The sequence below is a fragment of the Pseudophryne corroboree genome, chromosome 10 (assembly GCF_028390025.1).
Source record: "Pseudophryne corroboree isolate aPseCor3 chromosome 10, aPseCor3.hap2, whole genome shotgun sequence".
Taxonomy (NCBI): Eukaryota; Metazoa; Chordata; class Amphibia; order Anura; family Myobatrachidae; genus Pseudophryne; species Pseudophryne corroboree.
The window spans coordinates 313,903,237-313,929,062 of NC_086453.1; the positions used below are offsets into that span (position 1 = coordinate 313,903,237).

The window sequence follows — 25,826 nt, forward strand, 5'->3', positions numbered from 1 at the left end:
CACAGTACGTAGGTTATCCATACTGACCCACAGTACATAGGTATATTTAGGTAATCCATACTGACCCACAATCCTTAGTTAAACCATATTGACCCACAGTACATAGGTTATCCATACTGACCCATTGTACTTAGGTAATCCATACTGACCCACAGTACTTAGGTAAACTGTACTGACCCACAGTACTTAGGTAAACTGTACTGACCCACAGTACTAAGGTAAAACTATACTGACCCACAATCCTTAGTTAAACCATATTGACCCACAGTGTGGGTCTGACCAACAGTACTTAGGTAAACTGTACTGACCCAAAGTACTTAGGTAAACTGTACTGACCCAAAGTACTTCGGTAATCCATACTGACCCACAGTACTTAGGTAAACCGTACTGACCCACAGTACTTAGGTAAAGTACTTAGGTAAACTGTACTGACCCACAGTACTAAGGTAAAACTATACTGACCCACAATCCTTAGTTAAACCATATTGACCCACAGTGTGGGTCTGACCCACAGTACTTAGGTAAACTGTACTGACCCAAAGTACTTAGGTCAACTGTACTGACCCAAAGTACTTCGGTAATCCATACTGACCCACAGTACTTAGGTAAACCATACTGACCCACAATCCTTAGTTAAACCAAATTGACCCACAATCCTTAGTTAAATCATACTGACCCACAGTACTTATGTAATCCATGCTGACCAACAATCCTTAGTTAAACCATATTGACCCACAGTACGTAGGTTATCCATACTGACCCACAGTACTTAGAGCAACGTCAACTATAAATACAGCACCAAGCAGAGTGAGCTGTGGTGTCCGGAGGCGCTGAGGTAGATTCAGGCATTACATATCCGACCATCTTGTGATTTAACATATTAATGGAATACATACAGCACATTTCCCATGACTATTATATATTAGTATGCTCTCGCTATATCCTGTACTACAGTAAGAGAAGCTTTCAGGCAGCCACAAACACATCTAATGTATGACAAATGGTATTGTTTCTTACCTCATAGTATTTGCCGTCAGCGTAGCAGCCGCAGTTGTGAGGAAGGATGCAGCTCTTCCCATTCAGCACATAGCCAAGGTCACACTGGCAGCCCTCCACACAGTAATGGTTACAGTCACTCTTCAGTCGTATGGCAGCACAGCGAGGCTGGCACACACTCACACAGCTCTCATAGTGACTGTACGCAGGACAGGTGACATCTGCAGGTCACACCACAATGCATGTAAGACAAGACAGAGGCCACTGGCGAAGGTGTAATGTTACTATAGCACTGTCCCAAATTGATGGCTGATTACATATGAGGGTCAGATAAAGTTCTTTACAAGAAAAGATAAATGTAATGAGGGAACAAGTCTAATGCAGGCCATACACTAGGTTGATAGCGTTATCTCTGTGGCTCTGAAGCTTTCTCGGTGAACAAGTGCAAAGCCAAACTGACAGTGCTATCTGGATTTTTGCTAAATCATAAGAAAGAAAGAAATAAAAATGTTTCTTTGTCTTTACATTTTTTTTCTCTACAAATATTAATAATCAAGAGATGTCATATTTTGTACAAGTGATGTGATAAAGTTGAGACTTACAGCAAGACGTATAGTTCCTCCAGGCAGTGACAGCAATTCCCTGAGTTTGGCATGTACTTGCGTAGTTCTGAAGCCAGCTACAAGCCGTCTGCACAGCTCCGCCATCAATGCACGAGTCAAATAGGCAATTTTTGAAGAAAAATCTGGGATTGACCTTACTATGGCACTTGGCAAACACGCTGTTCCTGTTGGGAATGAAGCTGCACAGCTGCTGGGCCTTCCAGAAACCGTCCACCTTTGTGCAGGTCGGACATCTATCCCCACAGCCAACTTGGCAAAATGTATCTCTCTTCACCCAGCTATGGCCAAACTCGTTGACATTCATACTTATAAAGCCACTTGAAGTCTGCAGGTCATCCTCCATATTGCCGTTATACCTCCCGCACAGGCCGTATGTGCTGTTCTGCAAGTAGCGCGGGATTGTGACAGAGAGGAACGTCTTCCAGTCATAGACAACCTTCAGGCCAAACTCTGTCTCGATAACGATGTGAAAACCGAAGGCAAAAATATTCACTTTCCCGTGGCCCAACTTCAGAGGCAAGTACAGTCGTTCATTATTCACCTGACAAAAGAGGGAACAATTATATATTGGATGGCATCGTAATAGGCTGCAACTAGACTTGCAATGACTTGTATATAGGAGGAAGATACAGTGGGGGCCTGATTAAGGGGTGATTAAGGGGTGAACGCAGTCTGGGTCGGTACTGCGTCCTCGGTCGCAGCGGATCTGAGAACTTATGCCAGTGCCGCAGAAAGTGTCTTTTGTAATGAGACACTTCTCAGATCCACCGCTAGCGTCCGAAGATGCCGCAAAAGATCACCAACCCAACCATTTTGTAAGCCAACGGACATCTATGGGCCCTGGTAGAGGTATAATATCTATGGGCTCTCATAGAGGTAAAATACCTATGGGCCTTGATAGAGGTATAATACCAATGGGCCCTGATAGGTGTATAATACCTATGGGCTCTGATAGCGGTATATTACCTATGGGCTCTGATAAAGGTATAATACCTATGGGCTCTGATAGGTGTATAATACCTATGGGCTCTGATAGAGATTAAATACCTATGGGCCCTGATAGAGGTATAATACCTATGAGCTCTGATAGAGATATAATACCTATGGGCCCTGATAGAGGTATAATACCTATGGGCTCTGATAGAGATATAATACCTATGGGCCCTGATAGAGGTATAATACCTATGGGCTCTGATAGATGTATGATACCTATGGGCCCTGATAGAGGTATAATACCTATGGGCTCTGATAGAGGTATAATATCTATGGGCTCTGATAGGTGTATAATACCTATGGGCTCTGATAGCGGTATATTACCTATGGGCTCTGATAAAGGTATAATACCTATGGGCCCTGATAGATGTATAATATCTATGGGCTCTGATAGAGGTATAATACCTATGGGCCCTGATAGAGGTATAATACCTATGGGCCTTGATAGAGGTATAATACCTATGAGCTCTCATAGAGGTATAATACCTATGGGCCCTGACAGAGGTATAATACCTATGGGTCCTGATAGAGGTATAATACCTATGGGCCCTGATAGTGGTATAATATCTATGGGCTCTGATAGAGAAATAATACCTATGGGCCCTGATAGAGGTATAATACCTATGGGCCCTGATAGATGTATAATACCTATGGGCCCTGATAGATGTATAATACCTATGGGCCCTGATAGAGGTATAATACCTATGGGCTCTGATAGAGGTATAATACCTATGGGCCCTGATAGAGGTATAATACCTATGGGCTCTGATGGAGGTATAATACCTATGGGCTCTGATAGAGGTATAATACCTATGGGCCCTGATAGAGGTATAATACCTATGGGCCCTGATAGAGGTATAATACCTATGGGCCCTGATAGAGGTATAATACCTATGGGCTCTGATAGAGGTATAATATCTATGGGCTCTGATAGAGGTATAATACCTATGGGCCCTGATAGAGGTATAATACCTATGGGCTCTGATAGAGGTATAATACCTATGGGTCCTGATAGAGGTATAATACCTATGGGCCCTGATAGTGGTATAATATCTATGGGCTCTGATAGAGGAATAATACCTATGGGCCCTGATAGAGGTATAATACCTATGGGCTCTGATAGATGTATAATAACTATGGGCTGATAGAGATTAAATACCTATGGGCCCTGATAGAGGTATAATACCTATGGGCTCTGATAGAGGTATAATACCTATGGGCCCTGATAGAGGTATAATACCTATGGGCTCTGATGGAGGTATAATACCTATGGGCTCTGATAGAGGTATAATACCTATGGGCTCTGATAGAGGTATAATACCTATGGGCCCTGATAGAGGTATAATACCTATGGGCCCTGATAGAGGTATAATACCTATGGGCTCTGATAGAGGTATAATATCTATGGGCTCTGATAGAGGTATAATACCTATGGGCCCTGATAGAGATATAATACCTATGGGCTCTGATAGAGGTATAATACCTATGGGCCCTGATAGAGGTATAATACCTATGGGCCCTGATAGAGGTATAATACCTATGGGCTCTGATAGAGGTATAATACCTATGGGCTCTGATAGAGGTATAATACCTATGGGCTCTGATAGGTGTATAATACCCATGGGCTCTGATAGATGTATGATACCTATGGGCCCTGATAGAGGTATAATACCTATGGGCTCTGATAGAGGTATAATACCTATGGGCCTTGATAGAGGTATAATACCAATGGGCCCTGATAGGTGTATAATACCTATGGGCTCTGATAGCGGTATATTACCTATGGGCTCTGATAAAGGTATAATACCTATGGGCTCTGATAGGTGTATAATACCTATGGGCTCTGATAGAGATTAAATACCTATGGGCCCTGATAGAGGTATAATACCTATGAGCTCTGATAGAGATATAATACCTATGGGCCCTGATAGAGGTATAATACCTATGGGCTCTGATAGAGATATAATACCTATGGGCCCTGATAGAGGTATAATACCTATGGGCTCTGATAGATGTATGATACCTATGGGCCCTGATAGAGGTATAATACCTATGGGCTCTGATAGAGGTATAATATCTATGGGCTCTGATAGGTGTATAATACCTATGGGCTCTGATAGCGGTATATTACCTATGGGCTCTGATAAAGGTATAATACCTATGGGCCCTGATAGAGGTATAATACCTATGGGCTCTGATAGAGGTATAATACCTATGGGCCTTGATAGAGGTATAATACCTATGAGCTCTGATAGAGGTATAATACCTATGAGCTCTGATAGAGGTATAATACCTATGGGCCCTGATAGAGGTATAATACGTATGGGCCCTGATAGAGGTATAACACCTATGTGCTCTGATAGAGGTATAATATCTATGGGCTCTGATAGAGGTATAATACCTATGGGCCCTGATAGAGGTATAATACCTATGGGCCCTGATAGAGGTATAATACCTATGGGCTCTGATAGAGGTATAATACGTATGGGCCCTGATAGAGGTATAACACCTATGTGCTCTGATAGAGGTATAATATCTATGGGCTCTGATAGAGGTATAATACCTATGGGTCCTGATAGAGGTATAATACCTATGGGCCCTGATAGTGGTATAATATCTATGGGCTCTGATAGAGGAATAATACCTATGGGCCCTGATAGAGGTATAATACCTATGGGCCCTGATAGATGTATAATAACTATGGGCTGATAGAGATTAAATACCTATGGGCCCTGATAGAGGTATAATACCTATGGGCTCTGATAGAGGTATAATACCTATGGGCCCTGATAGAGGTATAATACCTATGGGCTCTGATAGAGGTATAATACCTATGGGCTCTGATAGAGGTATAATACCTATGGGCCCTGATAGAGATATAATACCTATGGGCTCTGATAGAGGTATAATACCTATGGGCTCTGATAGAGGTATAATACCTATGGGCCCTGATAGAGATATAATACCTATGGGCCCTGATAGAGGTATAATACCTATGGGCTCTGATAGAGGTATAATACCTATGGGCCTTGATAGAGGTATAATACCTATGAGCTCTGATAGAGGTATAATACCTATGAGCTCTGATAGAGGTATAATACCTATGGGCCCTGATAGAGGTATAATACGTATGGGCCCTGATAGAGGTATAACACCTATGTGCTCTGATAGAGGTATAATATCTATGGGCTCTGATAGAGGTATAATACCTATGGGCCATGATAGAGGTATAATACCTATGGGCTCTGATAGAGGTAAAATATCTATGGGCTCTGATAGAGGTATAATATCTATGGGCTCTGATAGAGGTATAATATCTATGGGCCCTGATAGATGTATAATACCTATGGGCCCTGATAGATGTATGATACCTATGGGCCCTGATAGAGGTATAATACCTATGGGCCCTGATAGAGGTATAATACCTATGTGCTCTGATAGAGGTATAATATCTATGGGCTCTGATAGAGGTATAATACCTATGGGCCATGATAGAGGTATAATACCTATGAGCTCTGATAGAGGTATAATACCTATGAGCTCTGATAGAGGTATAATACCTATGGGCCCTGATATGGGTAAAATACCTATGGGCCCTGATAGAGGTATAATACCTGTGGGCCTTGATAGAGGTAAAATACGTATGGGCCCTGATATATGTGTAATACCTATGGGCCCTGATAGAGGTATAATGCCTATGGGGTGCTGACAGAGGTATAAAACCTATAGGCTCTGATAGATGTATAATACCTGTGGGCCCTGATAGGTGTATAATACCTTTGGGCCCTGATAGAGGTATAATACCTATGGGCTCTGATAGATGTATAATACCTATGGGCCCTGATAGATGTATAATACCTATGGGCCCTGACAGAGGTATAATACCTTTGGGCCCCGATAGGGGTATAATACCTTTGGGCCCCGATAGGGGGTATAATACCTATGGGCCTTAATAGAGGTATAATACCCATGGGTCCTGATAAAGGTATAATACCTATGAGCTCTCATAGAGGTATAATACCTATGGGCCCTGACAGAGGTATAATACCTATGGGTCCTGATAGAGGTATAATACCTATGGGCCCTGATAGTGGTATAATATCTATGGGCTCTGATAGAGGAATAATACCTATGGGCCCTGATAGATGTATAATAACTATGGGCTGATAGAGATTAAATACCTATGGGCCCTGATAGAGGTATAATACCTATGGGCTCTGATGGAGGTATAATACCTATGGGCTCTGATAGAGGTATAATACCTATGGGCTCTGATAGAGGTATAATACCTATGGGCCCTGATAGAGATATAATACCTATGGGCTCTGATAGAGGTATAATACCTATGGGCCCTGATAGAGGTATAATACCTATGGGCCCTGATAGAGGTATAATACCTATGGGCTCTGATAGAGGTATAATACCTATGGGCCTTGATAGAGGTATAATACCTATGAGCTCTGATAGAGGTATAATACCTATGAGCTCTGATAGAGGTATAATACCTATGGGCCCTGATAGAGGTATAATACGTATGGGCCCTGATAGAGGTATAACACCTATGTGCTCTGATAGAGGTATAATATCTATGGGCTCTGATAGAGGTATAATACCTATGGGCCCTGATAGAGGTATAATACCTATGGGCCCTGATAGAGGTATAATACCTATGGGCTCTGATAGAGGTATAATACCTATGGGCCTTGATAGAGGTATAATACCTATGAGCTCTGATAGAGGTATAATACCTATGAGCTCTGATAGAGGTATAATACCTATGGGCCCTGATAGAGGTATAATACATATGGGCCCTGATAGAGGTATAACACCTATGTGCTCTGATAGAGGTATAATATCTATGGGCTCTGATAGAGGTATAATACCTATGGGCCATGATAGAGGTATAATACCTATGGGCTCTGATAGAGGTATAATATCTATGGGCTCTGATAGAGGTATAATATCTATGGGCTCTGATAGAGGTTTAATATCTATGGGCCCTGATAGATGTATGATACCTATGGGCCCTGATAGATGTATAATACCTATGGGCCCTGATAGATGTATAATACCTATGGGCCCTGATAGATGTATAATACCTATGGGCCCTGATAGGGGTAAAATACCTATGGGCCTGGTAAAGGTATAATACCTATGGGCCCTGATAGATGTATAATACCTATGAGCCTTGATAGAGGTATAATACCTATGAGCTCTGATAGAGGTATAATACCTATGAGCTCTGATAGAGGTATAATACCTATGGGCCCTGATATGGGTAAAATACCTATGGGCCCTGATAGAGGTATAATACCTATGAGCTCTGATAGAGGTATAATACCTATGGGCCCTGATATGGGTAAAATACCTATGGGCCCTGATAGAGGTATAATACCTGTGGGCCTTGATAGAGGTATAATACGTATGGGCCCTGATATATGTGTAATACCTATGGGCCCTGATAGAGGTATAATGCCTATGGGGTGCTGACAGAGGTATAAAACCTATAGGCTCTGATAGATGTATAATACCTGTGGGCCCTGATAGGTGTATAATACCTTTGGGCCCTGATAGAGGTATAATACCTATGGGCTCTGATAGATGTATAATACCTATGGGCCCTGATAGATGTATAATACCTATGGGCCCTGACAGAGGTATAATACCTATGGGCCCCGATAGGGGTATAATACCTTTGGGCCCCGATAGGGGGTATAATACCTATGGGCCTTAATAGAGGTATAATACCCATGGGTCCTGATAAAGGTATAATACCTATGGGCCCTGATATATGTATACTACCTATGGGCCCTGATAGAGGTATAATACCTATGGGCCCTGATAGGTGTAAAATACCTATGGGCCCTGATAGGGGTATAATACCTATGGACCCTGATAGGGGTAAAATACCTATGGGCCCTCATAGGGGTATAATACCTATGGACCCTGATAGGGGTATAATACCTATGGACCTTGATAGGGGTATAAAACCTATGGACCTGATAGGGGTATAATACCAAGGAGTACTGAGTACAGTAACTCTTTCAGTGACTTTAATTAGTCCCAGCAGTGTGGTGAGGAAGAAACCCCAGGTCGAAATTATTCTATTCAAAACAATCAAAACTATTCTTAGGAGGTAATCCCATCCATCAATCCTTATATGCAATAACATAAACATTAGAATCAGGCTAATCATACAAAAATGTATCACTTGCATAACTGACACAATGGTTTTCCAGTTTTCTTCGTGATATACACAATATATTTGCTGATCAATTGGATTTGTGTGTATAGCATCGTACTGTCCAAGAATTAGCAAACTTGGGGCCTAATTCAGCGTTCCATGCATTCTGGATCCATGAAGAATTTCATAGATTTTTACTTCAAGATAGAGGAAACTTCCCTTGGTTCTGAAAGTCAAGTCAATGGTACTAGAAGCTGTGGATGGACAACCCATAACACCAGCAACTGTAACCCAAATGTCTATCCGGATGCTAAAATGGGTTGATTCCAATAATTGGGAGCTGATCTCATTCAGCACATCCACTTCCTGAAGAGCATCCATCCTGGGTTAGCCATCGTTCTACACATATAACACAAGGGAAAATGCATGCCCAATCACTTGTCTACAACCAAGTAAAATGACAACTGGCCATATGGATGAGACAACTGAAACTGACTAGCTGCACTTAGAGTACCAGGGTTTCTGCAGGGATTTTGAGAAAGCAGACAGAGGCACTAACACCTCACAGAAAATGTAGCTGCTCAATTGAAATGCTGCCTGGTGCCATACCATCAAATGTTAGGAAATTCTCATTACCAGATTCTTAGATAAGGTCCAAGATCATGTACATACAGAATAACATTGAGCAAAGGTTCACCACAAGCCCAACTCCCAACCCATTGTTGGGGTGATTTTCATGGCAAAGAAGGGTGATTTTAACTAATGTGGTTCAACAAAATCACAATGCAGAACTGGTACCTCTTTAACTGATATTGGACGGAAACTGTGAGAAACCTACAACGTGATATGTGTCCAGTATGGGTATGAATGAAAGAGATCAGCTAGCCATTGTGAACAATGGATCGTGCTGTTCATCCTTTGCAAAGCCCCAACTGTCTTCCATGCATGTGTTATTTACAGTACCTCTTTAAGGATTTGCAAGAAACATCAGCACTCTCTCTGGATGATATACTGATGTCTCAAGCAGCTTCAAGAGCACTGTGAATATGTGAGAGTGGTATTGCAGAGGCTCCTAGATAATAATGTGTTTGACAAAAAACTCTTCCTTCCAGTTCAGAGTCATTACCTAGGACACATTATTTCAGCATAGAGCATAAAATGTACCTGGTGAAACTCTCAATTAGTTGATGCACAGATGAGTCAAAGAAATACAGGGGCTTATTTGGTTTAGCAGCTACTACAAATTTTGCAAAGTGTTAACCCTGTAATTGTTTTGGCCAAACAAAGAGTATCCAAGGACTCATGTACTCCCAAGCACAGGAGGTTTTTGAAATCTTGAAATGTCTCTTCCCCTCAGCGCCAATCCTGAGCATATCCTGACCCCAGTTTAACCTATAGCTTTGAAGTTGAAGCATCAGAGAGCGGAGAAAGAGCTGTGTATTCCCAGGGTTACAACAAAGTGTTGCTTCACTCCTGCACTTTCTTTTCAAAGAGCGTCACGTCTGCCAGGGTCAACTACGACATGGGAAACAGGAGTCACTGGCCTACAATACTCCATGAAGGGTGAAGAACTTTAACTTTCAGCAGGCCCCGAGGGCACTACTTTATCAGAACATACCTGTCTGGATCCAACAATGTTAAGGCTTCATGTTCCTGGGAGATTAACCCTCTCCTGACTTTTCTCCCCTGAATAATCTATCATGTAGAGCAAAGCCATCATCCCTTCATTTCTGATTCTGGAAGTACAGTATCTCCCACTCTGTACTTGCTGGACAGTATCCAGATCAAAATGGCAGAAATCACTAAGGTACTCATAGAATCTGGAGACAAGAAGTGTGCATTCCTGGCTGCCTGCTGAATGTCCTTCAGTAGGAAACATATGTATTGGCAGTGCATCCTGGGATCAGGAAACTTGTGTATTTGCTCCACCAGGAAGTTTGGTGACCTTCTGCATGCAGCAAGGTGCCCATTCTACAGAATTCACAGACCAATGTCTACATGGATTTCATCACTGACTTCAAAAGTCACCATGACATTGCTGCTTTTTTGTTTCTGGGCTGTTGTCATGGAAACCCCTGCAGCATCCATTTCTTCCTCTGGGCTGCCTCACTTTCCCTTGTGTAGTGCCTGTCAGTTGCGAGAGGGCTTAAATTTGCTACTTGACTTGCTACTGGAGGTTTAAATAGCTTCTAGGCCATTTCACCTGTGCTGGTGACAGTTCCCACATTACTAAAAGATGAAAGCTGACTCATTTTGGAATTTATTACTCTATTCTGTACTGACTTTGGATTGCTGTCAGCCCTGACTTTGGATAGTATTATCCCAGATAGTGCATTTATTATTGCTTGTCTGTCAACAGCCCTGACCCCAGGATTATATCCCTGTCATTGGATAGTATATCTGTGAAGTCTGCCATGCGTTTAGTTCTCTTGCCTGCAGGCATAACATTGTTAGCTAGGTTAGCTAACAAAGTTAGCTTTGGCAATACCATCGGCCAGCTGCTGCCCTGTTCCTGTACCACCTAGCTAATAGAGGGTGCTCTGACCATTGTTGAACCCAGGTAATTCCTTGGAGTGATAAGCATTTACTACCTGGAGTGGGAGACACGGGGTCATCCCAGTACCAGTAAACAAGAACAACTTTATGGAAAAGGTGGTTTGCTATAAGTGAAGACCTTCTGTAGGCGTTCTAAAAGGTCTTGTTACTGCTGGTTTTGCCCTAACATCAGCATTCTAACACAAGATAACACAGTGTATACTAACAGTAACAGAAAGATGTCCACTCTTTACTGAGCTATGAATCATCTAACCCAGTGGATCTCAAACTGTGTGCCGTGGCACCCTGGGGTGCCTCGGGACGCTTGCAGGGATGCCTTGGGTTAATGGCCCAGGACCAATTCAAATTATTTATGGTCAAAGTAATAGGCAAAACCATTGCTGGTGGCTGTCAATCATAAAATATGTGGACAGAAGCACATTTTGTCCCTCACCACATAACTGAGCCTAAGGATGACATATAAACACAATTTACTTAAATTCATATTTCTTCTAAAATTCTCAATACAAAACTTTTGGCCTAGGGGTGCCATGACAAAAATTCTAATACTCTGAGGTGCTTTGATTCAAAAAAAGTTTGGGAACCACTGATCTAACCTATCTGTCCCTGAGCACTTTTATCTTAATCATTAATAAATGGATATGATGGAGAGCCTGGACATCCAATGCACTGTCAAATTAATAATGCCACCTAATAACTGGGTATCTCCTGCACTTAGTCAATCAGGTACAGTACTACTTCTCATTTGAAACAGTGTGCTAGATCTTCAGGTTTCATAGTCAGCAAAAACTAGTAAAGAAAACTGAGAGGTGGGTTTACATTTTCTGCCACCTTTTTTGCTGTGCTGCCCCTCTAATCCCATTGTCACAATGTAGCGTGTCCTTAACCCGCACCTTATCCCATTTCTATAATATAAATAAATGTATTCGTCTACTCTAATTTTCAAAGTTCCCAAGTACACCAGTACACTAATGAAAACATAGTGTAAGATGAAACAATGGCAAACGTTCTGTTCTCTGAATATTGCCACCATAAACCCAACCGCTTTAATTAGTAAAAAAAATTTTATATTTAGGTTCATGTCTCTCTCTCTACAAAAAGAAGTTATGTTAATGGGAATATACTGTGGTTTCATGTCTATGGCAGCACCCAGGACTAGCTGAGGGTGAGTCTGTGCTTATGTCTACACTAGGACCAGATAAGACGACTGTTAGCAGTACTCAAATTATTTTAGAGTAGTGAACTGTGTCGAATTATTAGTAAAATCTGCTACTCCTAATGAACATGATTAGTGTTAGCTTCCCTTTGGAAGTGAATGATTTGTCTTTCTTTACTTCAACATAAGTTATTACTACCTTGTACATTGTTTTTGCTCCCAGTACCATGCTATACTTTGTATCGGAATGCAGTCATATCAACAATGTGCACCACAATGTCAAGCTGTACAGGGAGTTCAAAAAGTCCCTCTGCACTGAGCACTGTCTCAGGCTGCAGATCTCCTCTACAGCCGTGGGAGGCCAGAGAGGGACAAAGCAGTGGGGAAGCACAAGCTTAATTCATGTATGTAAAGTGTTTAAATATAAATGATGTTGTCATATTACTTAGCACACATTCTCTGCGGGGAGAATTGCTTAGCACACAGTCATTGCGGAGGGACTTTTTGAACTCCCTGTACCCCGCTGAAATGGTTAAAATGTCAGCATGCTAAGGAAATGGAAAATTACTTACAGTAACAGCCAATTAAACATGCTGGGACTCTTGAATAATGTCGCTGCAATGATAATATTGGAATACAAAGCAGTGGCAGCAGATAAATTATTGTTGATTGTCTTTGTATAATAAGTAACATTCTGAAAATGTAGGCTAGGAAGGACGACAACATTCTATGGCATTTGGTGAATGGAGCCATTAGAGTTTGTGTTAGTAGGAAGCTAATGCTATTTGCATATAGGGAGTAATTCCAAGTTGATCGCAGCAGGAAATTTTTTAGCAGTTGGGCAAAACCATGTGCACTGCAGGGGGGGGGGGGGGGGGGGAGCCAGATATAACGTTTGCAGAGAGAGTTAGATTTGGGTGGATTATTTTGTTTCTGTGCAGGGTAAATACTGGCTGCTTTATTTTTACACTGCAATTTAGATTGCAGATTGAACTCACCACACCCAAATCTATCTGTCTCTGCACATGTTATATCTGCCTCCCCTGCAGTGCACATGGTTTTGCCCAACTGCTAACAAAGTTCCTGCTGCGATCAACTCAGAACTACCCCCATAGTAACATAGTAACATAGTTAGTGAGGTTGAAAAGAGGCAAAATGCCTATCGGGTTCAACCTGTATTTGTATCAAGCTGAGCACATTATAATGCACCAGCTGAAGTAATGGTATCGTACCAATGAACAACTATATTTCGTGCCACTCCCAGATACTTAATGTCAATATATTAAATGCTATAGCCTTGGATACTTCTTTCTGCTAGAAAACTGTCCAATCCGTTTTTAAATGCATTTACAGAGTCTGCCATTATTACCTTCTCCGGCAGGTAGTTCCAAATCTTTATTGCCCTTACCGTGAAGAACCCTTTCCTACATTTTGTATGGAATTGCTAACTCCTTGTCAGTGGCGGATCTTGCCACGGGCAAGCAGGACTTTTGCCCGGGGCGCCGCCTTCCGGAGGGCGCCCCACCATGGCAAGATCCGCCACTGTGCAGAGTGCCCCCCCAGGAGTGCCCCCGCGCTGTGCCTCCCCCCGCTGTGAGAAGGGAACCAGACGCTACGCATCTAGTTTCCCTTCGTGGCGCTGGTCCATCCCGCTGTGAAGGGAGTCAGACGCTAAGCGTCTAGTTTCCCTTCATGGAGAGGACCTTTGCTGTGCGGTGCGCGATGACGTCATCGCGCACCGCACAGCATTGTAGCACAGACGCTAGGGGTCATAATTGACCTGTAGTGCCTATGCTGTGCTATGGGGGAGACGTCATAACTGACGTCTCTCCCATAGATTCGAGGAGAAGAGCGGCGCCGGGGGGAGGTCTGCAGGTCTGGAATCAGGAGCGGGGTATAGTAAGTATACTTTGTTTTGTTTTGTTTTTTTTCCTTTCAGCGGCGCTACAAATGGGGGCGTGACTGACCACGCCCCCGAATTAAGCCACGCCCCTAACTTTTGCCCGGGGCGCCACAAGGGCAAGAACCGGCCCTGCTCCTTGTAATGACCCTTTACATATATCCAACTTCTTTTGAACTATACAGCAGTTATACAATTATGCTAAGTATCACTTACTGTGCAATAAATTGCAGAACAATAGGTATTTTTAGAATACCCAGTAAATCAGGATATTAATGTTGCCGAACACGTTACTGGTGAAAGGTCAAAGCTCTTAGGTGCAATTCACTTACCAGAACGGTGTGCTTGTATGCGCGATAGATGACAATATTGTAATTGTAAATCTCCACCTCCACTTGCTTTACCCAGAGTGCGAGGGAAGGATCTCTGTCCTCATTCTTGGCTGTGACTGTAAATTTCGGGACAGTGTCTGCTTTAGCACTAGTCACAGTAGTGCAAAGGATCAAGGAACAGCTGCTCTGGAAATCAAATGGTAGCCCATCAAATGTAAGATAGTGTCCATATCCCGAGACTATACAGGATGCATCTGTACGTGGCTGGCAATAGTACAGCCGATTATCCTCCATGCAGTACTCCTCATCCTTACACGGTGTAGTCTCACAGTACACACTGTTGTCTGACCCATTGCAGTAACAAAGGGATTTACAATCCATGTCAATCCAGAAAGTCTGATTCGTTGAAACTTGGTGGCCCTCAAAGTTACAGCCACACTCGCTCTTCGGGACACACTGACTGCCCTGCAAGGCAAACCCTTCATCACACTGACATCCTTCTGTGCAGGTGTCAGAGCAGACCCGGCCGGAAGAGAGCGTCTCGCACGTTTCTGTACACATGATGCATTCTTCAAAGTGGCTGTTCTCAGGACACATGAGAGCTACAACAGGATGAACAACATCATTATCACAACTTTTTCTTTATTCATACTATAACAAGCAAAAAAAAAAAATCTATTTTAGAAGAATTCTACAACAGATTGTTTGCATTCGACGCGTTTTACCTCCTTGGAAATGGAACAGGGATGCGATTTATCTCATCAATTTTTTTTTTAGCTATTTATGCCTCTAAAGATAGAATATTAAAAATGTTTTATTTGAGTGCTCTTTGCACTTGCAAAGCTATCTGGGTATTGCAAAGGCCTATCAAAAATATGCATGGAAAGATGTGATAAATAGAATAGTTATTATTCATTATATGATCATTCTCCAATACAGGTTGAGAATCTCTTATCCAAAATGCTTGGGACCAGAAGTATTTTGGATATCGGATTATTCCATATTTTGGAATAATTGTATACTATAATGAGATATAATGACGATGGGACCTAAGTGTAAGCACAGAACGCATTTATGTTTCATATACACCTTATACACACAGCCTGAAGGTCATTTAATACAATATTTTTTATAACTTTGTGTTACTTTGTGTGCAATGAGCCATCAGAAATCAAAGGTTTAATTATTTCACTCTCACTCAAAAAATTCCGTATTTCGGAATAATCCGTATTTCGGAATATTTGGATATGGGATACTCAACCTGTAATAGATTTGCGAATAGCTGGTATAATCTTTATATCATTAATAATATTATTCTTTCTACCACTTCTGGAAGAATATCAGTAGATCATAGAGTATTCTCTGGTTTTCTGCTGACATAAACCTACTATATGCAAACACAAGTAAACACAAGTCTTGATCACCACTAAAGTGCACAAATTGAAAGAAAAAAAAGGAAACAATAAGAAATGTTCTCATCTCATACGAAGATAATTTCTGAAGGTGAAAGCACTGGTTGGGCATGACGGGAAACCAAACTAAAATGATACAATGCTTAAACTTACGGCAGAAATTCCTGCTCCTCCACTGACCAACGTCTACTGCAGCATTTTGGCAGGCCATAGCATAACGGCTGACGGAGTCACAGAGTTCTGTTTGGTTACCTCCACTTTGGCACAAGCGAAATAGGCAAGTCCTGTAGTATGCCGATACGTTAACCACAGCGTGGCAGTCCAGGAAAGAGCTGTTGCTGGGATCGTTAATAATTCCACACTTGGAACGACTTCTATAATACTTGAGAAGCTCAGAGTCATTGTTGCAGGCCTTCAGCAAGTCTCCACATTCCCCGTTGCAAATCTCATCAAAAGTGGTCCAGCTCTCTAGGAATACAGCCACGTTGTCTGTACATTTACCGTTTGGGAAGCAGAACTCATCGTCGCTATTTCCATTGAAGTAACCACATAGTCCTCCAGTGCAATTGTAGTAAAAGGTAGAAAGAGTGATGTGAAGAAGTCCTTGGTCGGAATATTGTATTCTAACAAGTCCTTCAGACTCAATAACTGTTCCATTTCTGTTACGGTACATTTCCAGTTCACCAGATGGCAGGTAATATGGCAGCTCAACTAGAAATCCATTAACCTAGAAAAGGAAGAAAGTACTCATTAGCAGTGATTACAGGAAAGGGCTCTTTTCCAGAGTAAACATACTTAAGGGGTCTATTTACGAAGACTTGGATAGAGATAAACTGGACAGAGATAAAGTACCAACCAATCAGCTCATAACTGTAATTTTTCTAACCCAGTCTGCAACATGGCAGCTAGGAGCTGATTGGCTACTACTTTACCTCAATCCACTTTATCTACTTCTAAGGCTTAGTAAATAGACCCCTAAGTTTGTATGATCTGCCCTAGAAGTATGAGCTTCATTATTGAGTGACAGATACCTTAATCGGACAATGGGGGTCATACCGAGTTGATCGCTCGTTGCCAATTTTCGCAGCGATCAGGTGAAAAAACGGCATTTATGCGCATGCATATGGGCCACAATGCGCACGCATATGGGTACAAAGCTCTTTGTGGTTGTGCACAGTTTCTAGCAAAGTTTTTCTTCGCACTGACAGCCGCAAGAAGATTGACAGGAAGGGGCATTTCTGGGTGTCAACTGACCGTTTTCAGGGAGTGTTTGCAAAAATGCAGGTGTGTCCGAAAAAACGCAGGCGTGGCTGGGCGTTCGCTGGGCGGGTGTATGATGTCAAATCCGGACACGAATAGGCTGAAGTGATCGCAAGCGCTGAGTAGGTTCAGAGCTACTCTGAAACTGCACAAATTGCTTTTGCAGAGCGCGGCTGCACAACCGGTCGCACTTCTGCTAAGCTAAAATACACTCCCCAGTGGGCGGCGGCATAGCGTTTGCACGGCTGCTAAAACTAGCCAGCGAGCGATCAACTCGGAATGACCCCTAATGTTTTATAGTCCTACCAGGTGTTGCTGTATAAGCATTATCGTACCTGTGTACTCATATGAAATTATTATTTTTTCTCAGTTATTGATGGTAACTGACACATACTGTATTTCTGATGCATGGTTTTATACTTTCCAGGGGGACTATCCAGCTTGTTAGATGCAGGTGCAGAACGGGTCCTGCGATCACGGTGCAGGTATACGAATGCTTCTGCTTGATTGACACGCAGAGGCATTCATAGGGAGGGACGGAGGAGTGGCTGGCCGAACGCAGGGCGTGTTTGTGACATCAAACCAGGAACTAAACGGACTGAGGTGATCGCAATCTGGGAGTAGGTCTGGAGCTGCTCAGAAACTGCAGGGAAATATTTAATAGCAGAATTGCTAATCTTTCGTTCGCTATTCTGCTAAGCGAAGATACACTCCCAGAGGGCGGCGGCCTAGCGTGTGCAATGCTGCTAAAAGCAGCTAACGAGCGAACAACTCGGAATGAGGGCCTATAACCATAATCAAGTATATAATGTAGACAAAAGTGATTAGACACCGCACACACACACACCCCCTGCTCGCAAGCGAAATGGCGTGCTCCTGCAGTAGACACGTGTTCGTGAATGGATAAAACGGGTAGAGGGGCACGGATGAGATCATTTGCTAATGAAATGGATTACTGGAATTAGCAAACCGAATCCGGGGATCATCGCAGGGTGCGCAATGTCATGTTTCCAGGCGACGCTGGTCTGGATACAGAGAATTCGGTAACCTGGATGGACTGACCAGCTCAGAGTCCAGATTTTACCCCAATTGAGAACCTCTGGGATGAATTGGAGTGACGGGTGCGTTCTAGACTGACTCAACCTTCTTCTGTGTCATAGCTGGTCACTGTACTGCCGGCGGAATGGTAAAAGATACCGCCTGCAGTTATCCTGGAACTTGTGGACAGTTTGCCAGGAGGGGCTTCTGCAGTAATCACTGCACATAAATCAAAGAGCACAGTATTAGTACTACACTATTGGAGGTGTTAGTCATTGACTGCAGTCTATACAGTTTGCTGTGTTAAGTGAGGTTAATATTAAGATTGTATTTCATGGACCAGAAACAAAATATATCAATAGTTTTCAATGTTGACAAACTGCACAGTACAATTTCAACTAGGACCTAGGGCCTAATTCAGATCTGATCACTCCTCTGAGAATTCGCAGAGGTTTGTGATCAGATAGTCGCCGCCCAGCCAGAGTGAAAATACGCCACGTGCAAGTATGCGTACGCCGTGCAAACAGTTTTGCAAACAGCGGTCAGCTGCAAATCCGTTCGCAACTCACTCACCATCTAATTATTTTTCCAGTCTGTGCCTAGCCCAGGACCTACTCCTACGGTGTGATAGAATCATGCTGATCAGGGCTGGAGCTGACGTCACACACCCTCACTGAAAACACTCGGGCACACCTGTGTTTTTACAGACACTCCCAGAAAACGGACGGTTACCACCCCCAAATCTCCGCTTCCTGTCAATCAATCTGCTTACGCCTAGCGATCAAAAAAGACGCAGGATATTTTCGCAGTTTGGCCTTGCGCATGTGCATTACAATCTGTACCCATGCGCAGTCGTTTGATAATCGCCCGTTTTGCATTTCGCGATTTCGCACAACAGCTCAGGTCTGAATTAGGCCTCTGATTCACTAAGGATTGCAATTGCAAAGCTGTTTGCAGCAGCTTTGCAGTTGCTGCGTTTTAGCCTGACACGCCTGCGTTTTTTAGCAGACTCCCGGAAAACGCTCAGTTTCCGCCCAGAAACACCCACTTCCTGTCAATCACTCACCGATCAGCAGAGCGACTGAAAAGCGTTGCTCGGACCTGTGTAAAATTGCATAGTTTTGTGGCCCATACGCATGCGCAGAATCGCCCATTTTTAGCCTGATCGCTATTCTGCTAAAAACGGCAGCGAGCGAACAACTCGGAATGACCACCACAGTTCCTTACCTTAATCTCAGATGTGCTGCCCCCGCCAATTCTTATCTCTTGTTTGGCCACTTGGATTCTTAGAGGTCTCAACCAATTGGCACCGGAGTCTGGTTTCTTCTTGCTGATGTCAATCTCAATAAACTCTGCTTTGTCAGGGCAAGTCTTTAACAGGGTGTAAGAATACTCCATAGGATATGGGAAGCTTACAGAGTCGAATGTGTGGATCACTTGGTTCTGGCTCACCAGGCACACGCTTTCCCGCCTTGGATAGCAGCCCTGAAATCCATTCTCCACTGAGCAGATCTCCCCATCCCGGCAGGAGGTGTTGAAGCATGCCATATCCCCTCCATCTTCACACCAACATTGTACCATACAGTCTGGAGATGTCCAGAAGGAATCACCGACCACATAATATCTGCCATCCATCTCGCAGCCACACTTGTTTATGGGAACACATAAATCTGCACTGAGCACGTACCCGTTATCACACTCACATCCTTCTGTACAGGGGATATTGCAGAACTGCGGAGCTGTCAGGTCAGAACAGGTAGCTGGACAGCTGCTTGTGCAAACTGAGTAATGGCTGAATTCAGTGCACTGTATAGCAGAGGCTGCAAAGGGAACACAGAGAAAGGAAGAGAAGTAAATGGCCAGTCACTTCAAACAAGTGGTTTCTATTAAATATATTAGGTCCAAACATTCACATATGCCAATGTAATGTATCATCATTGAGTTTTGGTTTAGAAGATGAAACATCATCTGGCTGCCTGTGGAGTAATCCTGTGAACCACTTGTTATGTATCATTAAGTATATGTCCTCAGACTTTCTACTACATTACATTTAATACCTTCTTTGCAACTCAGTTCATTAAAGGCACTATATAACTACAATAAAATGCAAATAAAATCTGGCACGCTCTGCGGTACTATAGGCATGAACTACAGGCATCTAGAAGCACTTACCGTATAAACCTATGGACAGTTATTTGTGCAAGGGAGTAGCAAAACTAAAGAAACCACCCACCTACAGAGGATCACACTATGGGGGTAATTCAGACTGCATCGCTGTAGCGGCAGCGATCGCAGTCTGAATTACTTTGTGGAGTGCGAATGCGCAGCGGCCGCACTGCGTGTGCACACCCCGGGTGCCCAGTGAGATTCTATCAGCATCTCACTGGCTGCGATCGCCTCTGCCGGATTGACAGGCAGAGGCGGTCGCGGGGCGGGAGAGGGCATGCCCACGGCGTTAGAACGCCTTTGGTGGGGCACGGTCCGGACAATGGAGGTGTCTCCGAACCATTGGAGGGTCAGGACGCGCAGCCGCTGTGACCCGGAAGTGTCGAATACTGTGACAGAGGCAACCTGCTGTAGGCCTAACAGTTATATATATGTACTACGGGATAGTACGTATATTATGCATACATATGATAATTATAATATCAAGGGTCCTCATATTCACTAGTATAGTATAAAAGCATAAGAGAATCCATCTTGATTCTAGCTAGATGATACAGCAAATTCATCTTCAACTTTGTACACACTGAAAGACGAGAAAAACAATTTTGTTGGCTAAGTATTAATTCCACCTACGCACATCCTAAAAGCTCATAGAGTCCAGATTTAATTCCTAATATGGACACAGTTGAAGATCACGAGTATCTTTGAGTATTCTTGACAATTGTCCTAATATTGCATAACACTATTGCATAACACTGTATTCCAGATGTATGAAATCATATGGGAGGATTTATAAAAATGGGGCGTAACTGTGTATTATATAAAACTCATTGTTGTTACGTGTATCTGTTGTTAAAGTATTTTGATTCAGGCGTGAGAGGATGTCCCTCTCGGCCTGTATACGGGCGTGGCCTTTTTAATAAATAATAATTTATTTTTATAAATCCATTTTCAATTCATTCTTTTACCTAACAACCCAAACAGCAACAAGATGGTTAATTTAGTTAACCCTAGAAATTCAACAATTTGGGGGCTATGTCCTTGGAACTATAGATCTCGATCTCTTCATCAAATTCTCAAAGGGGTGTGCCAGCCAGCCAGCAGTTGAGGATGGAAGGAATGTCCCAAGTCATTACAGCACTGGTAAGTATAGAATACCATGGTATGTGCTATATTCCAGTACATGCTGTTTCTATACCTGCCAGCTGTCTGTGTGATTGTATTTTTTATAATATGAGAATTAGGAGTGGAGAGATTGACTAAACTAGGAAAATAACTCAGGGACCTGTTTGTTGTTGCTTGTTTGTAAAATGAATACCAAAGGTGTGTTCAAGTCGGTTGAAGGACCAAGTAACTCGGGAATGATGGTGATAAAGAAAGCTATAGCATGTTTACTGCAGATGTTTGGGTTGATTAGAAGTGTACATGGTGTTTTGGCATGGGACCAAAATAACAAATTATGTGATAATAAGAGGGATCGTGATGGTGATAAAGAAAGCTATAGCATGTTTACTGCAGATGTTTGGGTTGATTAAAAACAACATTGTTTTAATACAACATAGTTTAATGCTAAAAAGGAACTATAGTATGTGTAACAGGTGTTAAGGGGTTTGAGAAATGAATAATAAGGCCAGAGCTGTGAGCTATTGTTTCAAAGACAGTAAAGTTTCTTTACTGATAGAAAGAGTTTATAGGAGTTTGAAAAATATTTTGTGTTTAATATGTGTAATGTTGAGGAAAAAAAAAAGTCATAATGTGACAAGGAAGGTTTAAAGAATCAAGCATTATTAATCTACAAAAGAGACAGGAAAGGCAGAATTTGAATCATGGCATGGTCCAATCGTTGGTTCAATAGCGGTAGAATTACACCTAAGCCTCTGCTTAGTCTCTCTTCTATATCATTTTTTGTTATTCTTTTTGGAATCCAGCAAAGATATATTATCCAGAGCAAATATATATTATCCAGAGACTGATTCAAAAACTACAAAATGATTTGACGATTCAGATGTGTCACACAAATATTTAAACAGTTACAAGAATATCAAAAGCTGCAAGAACCTTGGAAAGATATTTAACCAACACGAAAACACACAGTCCGGCACAGGACAATCACTAAGAGAGTGAAGATGGTGTTATTGTGAGAAGTTGCTTATGTTTCGGTTCCATTACAGATCGCATAGGATGGTCCTTGGCAAGTACCGCTGACTACTGATACAGCCGTTGCAAAGGCTGTAGAAGAAGGACACCTAGATCCATGAGCTTGCAATGAAATGAAAAGGTCAGAGACCAGAGCTTAAAGGAACCTAACACTAAAAAACAATTGCATGGAGATACAATACAGAGACTGTTACTACCACAGAGTTGTATTTGAATGAACCCTTCAATCAAGATAGAGATTATTATGATCATTGATAATAGACTATGTGCTTATAAGCTAATATCCTACAGAACTTTTAACATTTCTGAAAGTATACGGGAGCGACGTTATTTATAACAGCATTAGGACTTAATTTATTTATTTTTCTTTGAAGAGAGAGCGAGCAAACGTGTGGTGTAGGTATGAGTACTCATCCATTATTGTGGATGGGAATTATTTCAATAAGACCCTTCCTTCCTCTTTTCTTTTCAAAGCAGGAAATCCAGAGAGATTTATGACCGGTGTAACAAACGCACTTTGAAAAATGTGGTTGTGAGTATTATACTCCACTTGAAGACAGATGTATAGATAAATGCATGGATAATTTAAATAATTTAGGATATTATTCTGAGGAGTATCCAGTCCAGCAATACCATTAATTGTTGGAAAGATTTTAAGTACTGCAGCTATATAAATTGTATTGCTAATCATTATTTAAGATTATTATAATTGTTAGATATGTATACATAGACACTAGCATTGTATAATAGCAGGCCAAAGTTCTCTATGCAAGTTACATTTGATGTGATTACCAAAACTTTATAGAGTCGTGATAATAGTGAAACACGGTACATGTGTATAGATACAACAGTATCTCAAGAAAGAACCACTGGTGATAATATCAGCTACACATATCGGGTGTATTTCAGTTAATGGAAATAAAATAGGTCAATGATACAGGGAAAAAAAAAAATTAACTTATGAAGATAGGAAAGATTGATTTAAGGGAATGTGAAAGGATTGTTACAATATACTAACCTAGACATAATGAGTTAGGTATATAAATAGTAATGGTTACATATGATGTTCATTAAAGTTTATGATTTAATAAATGTATTTTACCAGGAGTAGATTCAAAGGTTAAAAGAAGATATCATACATAACGGGGAATGGTAGTTGTCACCATGTCCTTAGGATATGATATATAATTGGTTACCTATTAATTCTAAAAATGTTTGTTATTTAAGAAGATTGATTTAGCAATTTTATACAAAAACATATATTAACTTGAGAAAAGTTTTCTTGCAGAATGAACTATTCCTAAAAAGAGTAATTGACTCAGTAATCAGGAAACATGTTCCTGCCACCAGAGTATCAATAAAACCTCGAATTGGTAAAGGTGGCTAATAAGTTCTCCTATGGCTAATGAAGTCGTATGATTAATCAACTGGGAGTTGATGTTTTATTTCATTTACGTTATTGATAACATGATTGGACATTTGTGATGATTCCAGGACATTGGACATGAACTATTACGATACCATATTGTTCTACATTCTTTAATACCACAAATTGGAGGATATTGTTGATTTCCGGAAACAGCACTTTGAGCTCACTGCTGTGCTTATTTGACCAAAGACATTACGGATCCTGATACGTGTATTGCCAAGTATATAAAGGAGGCCCATGATAAAAAAAGAACTTTAACCAAGGCATTATGATATGGACTGGAAAAGATAAATGTTTATATCCTAGTATTCAATTCTCAGGATTAGGAAAATGTTTTTTAAGTATATTGTATGTGATTGTATGTGATGAAGTATTCTGTGAGGTTTATTCTTTGGTGACCCCGACCCCGATGTGATTATAGCCATTCATCTGATGTTCACCGCCTACAGGTGCGGCCTATGTTGTATTTAGAAGGCTACTGCCTGGCGCAGAATAGTAATATTACATGAAATGATTATTAGTGAACTATACGTTCCCAGAAATTCTCCTGAGATGACAGGGCACATGGATAATGTCCCTGATCAAAGGGTGGAGCTGTCGAATACTGTGACAGAGGCAACCTGCTGAAGGCCTAACAGTTATATATATGTACTACGGGATAGTACGTATATTATGCATACATATGATAATTATAATATCAAGGGTTCTCATATTCACTAGTATAGTATAAAAGCATAAGAGAATCCATCTTGATTCTAGCTAGATGATACAGCAAATTCATCTTCAACTTTGTACACACTGAAAGACGAGAAAAACTATTTTGTTGGCTAAGTATTAATTCCACCTACGCACATCCTAAAAGCTCATAGAGTCCAGATTTAATTCCTAATATGGACACAGTTGAAGATCACGAGTATCTTTGAGTATTCTTGACAATTGTCTTAATATTGCATAACACTATTGCATAACACTGTATTCCAGATGTATGAAATCATATGGGAGGATTTATAAAAATGGGGCGTAACTGTGTATTATATAAAACTCATTGTTGTTACGTGTATCTGTTGTTAAAGTATTTTGATTCAGGCGTGAGAGGATGTCCCTCTCGGCCTGTATACGGGCGTGGCCTTTTTAATAAATAATAATTGATTTTTGTAAATCCATTTTCAATTCATTCTTTTACCTAACAACCCAAACAGCAACAAGATGGTTAATTTAGTTAACCCTAGAAATTCAACAGAAGGAGCCGGGTTGCTCCCTGCCAGAGTGCAGGAGCTGCACAGGAAGGGATCTACTCCCCAGGTACAAAGGGGATAATTCAGACCTGATGGCTGCTGTGCATTTTCGCACAGCAGGCGATCAGGTCTGTACTGCGTATGTGTATGCACCACAATGCGCAGGCACGATGGACCGCAGCAACGGGGATCGCCGGTCAGCGATGGGTTTGTGCGAAGGATCCATTCGCACGGGCGTTCGCAAGGAGATTGACAGGAAGAGGGCGTTTGTGGGTGGCAACTGACCGTTTTCGGGGAGTGTCAGGAAAAAACACAGGTGTGTTGTAGCGTTTGGAAGGGGGGTGTCTGACATCAAATCCAGTCTCAATCAGGCTGATGTGATGGCAGCG

At 41.8% G+C, this 25,826-nt stretch overlaps 1 protein-coding gene across 1 annotated transcript in view; it reads right to left on the bottom strand.

Moving 5' to 3' along the window:
* Positions 1-25,826, bottom strand: part of TECTA (tectorin alpha) — a 203,238-nt gene that overhangs the window by 66,128 nt on the left and 111,284 nt on the right. The window contains exons 8-12 of the mRNA XM_063943496.1: positions 19,678-20,270; positions 16,306-16,879; positions 14,741-15,342; positions 1,599-2,160; positions 1,018-1,217 (exon numbers count right to left, since the gene is read on the bottom strand). Coding sequence (XP_063799566.1) covers positions 1,018-1,217; positions 1,599-2,160; positions 14,741-15,342; positions 16,306-16,879; positions 19,678-20,270 — 2,531 coding nt within the window. The remainder of the gene's footprint in view (positions 1-1,017; positions 1,218-1,598; positions 2,161-14,740; positions 15,343-16,305; positions 16,880-19,677; positions 20,271-25,826) is intronic.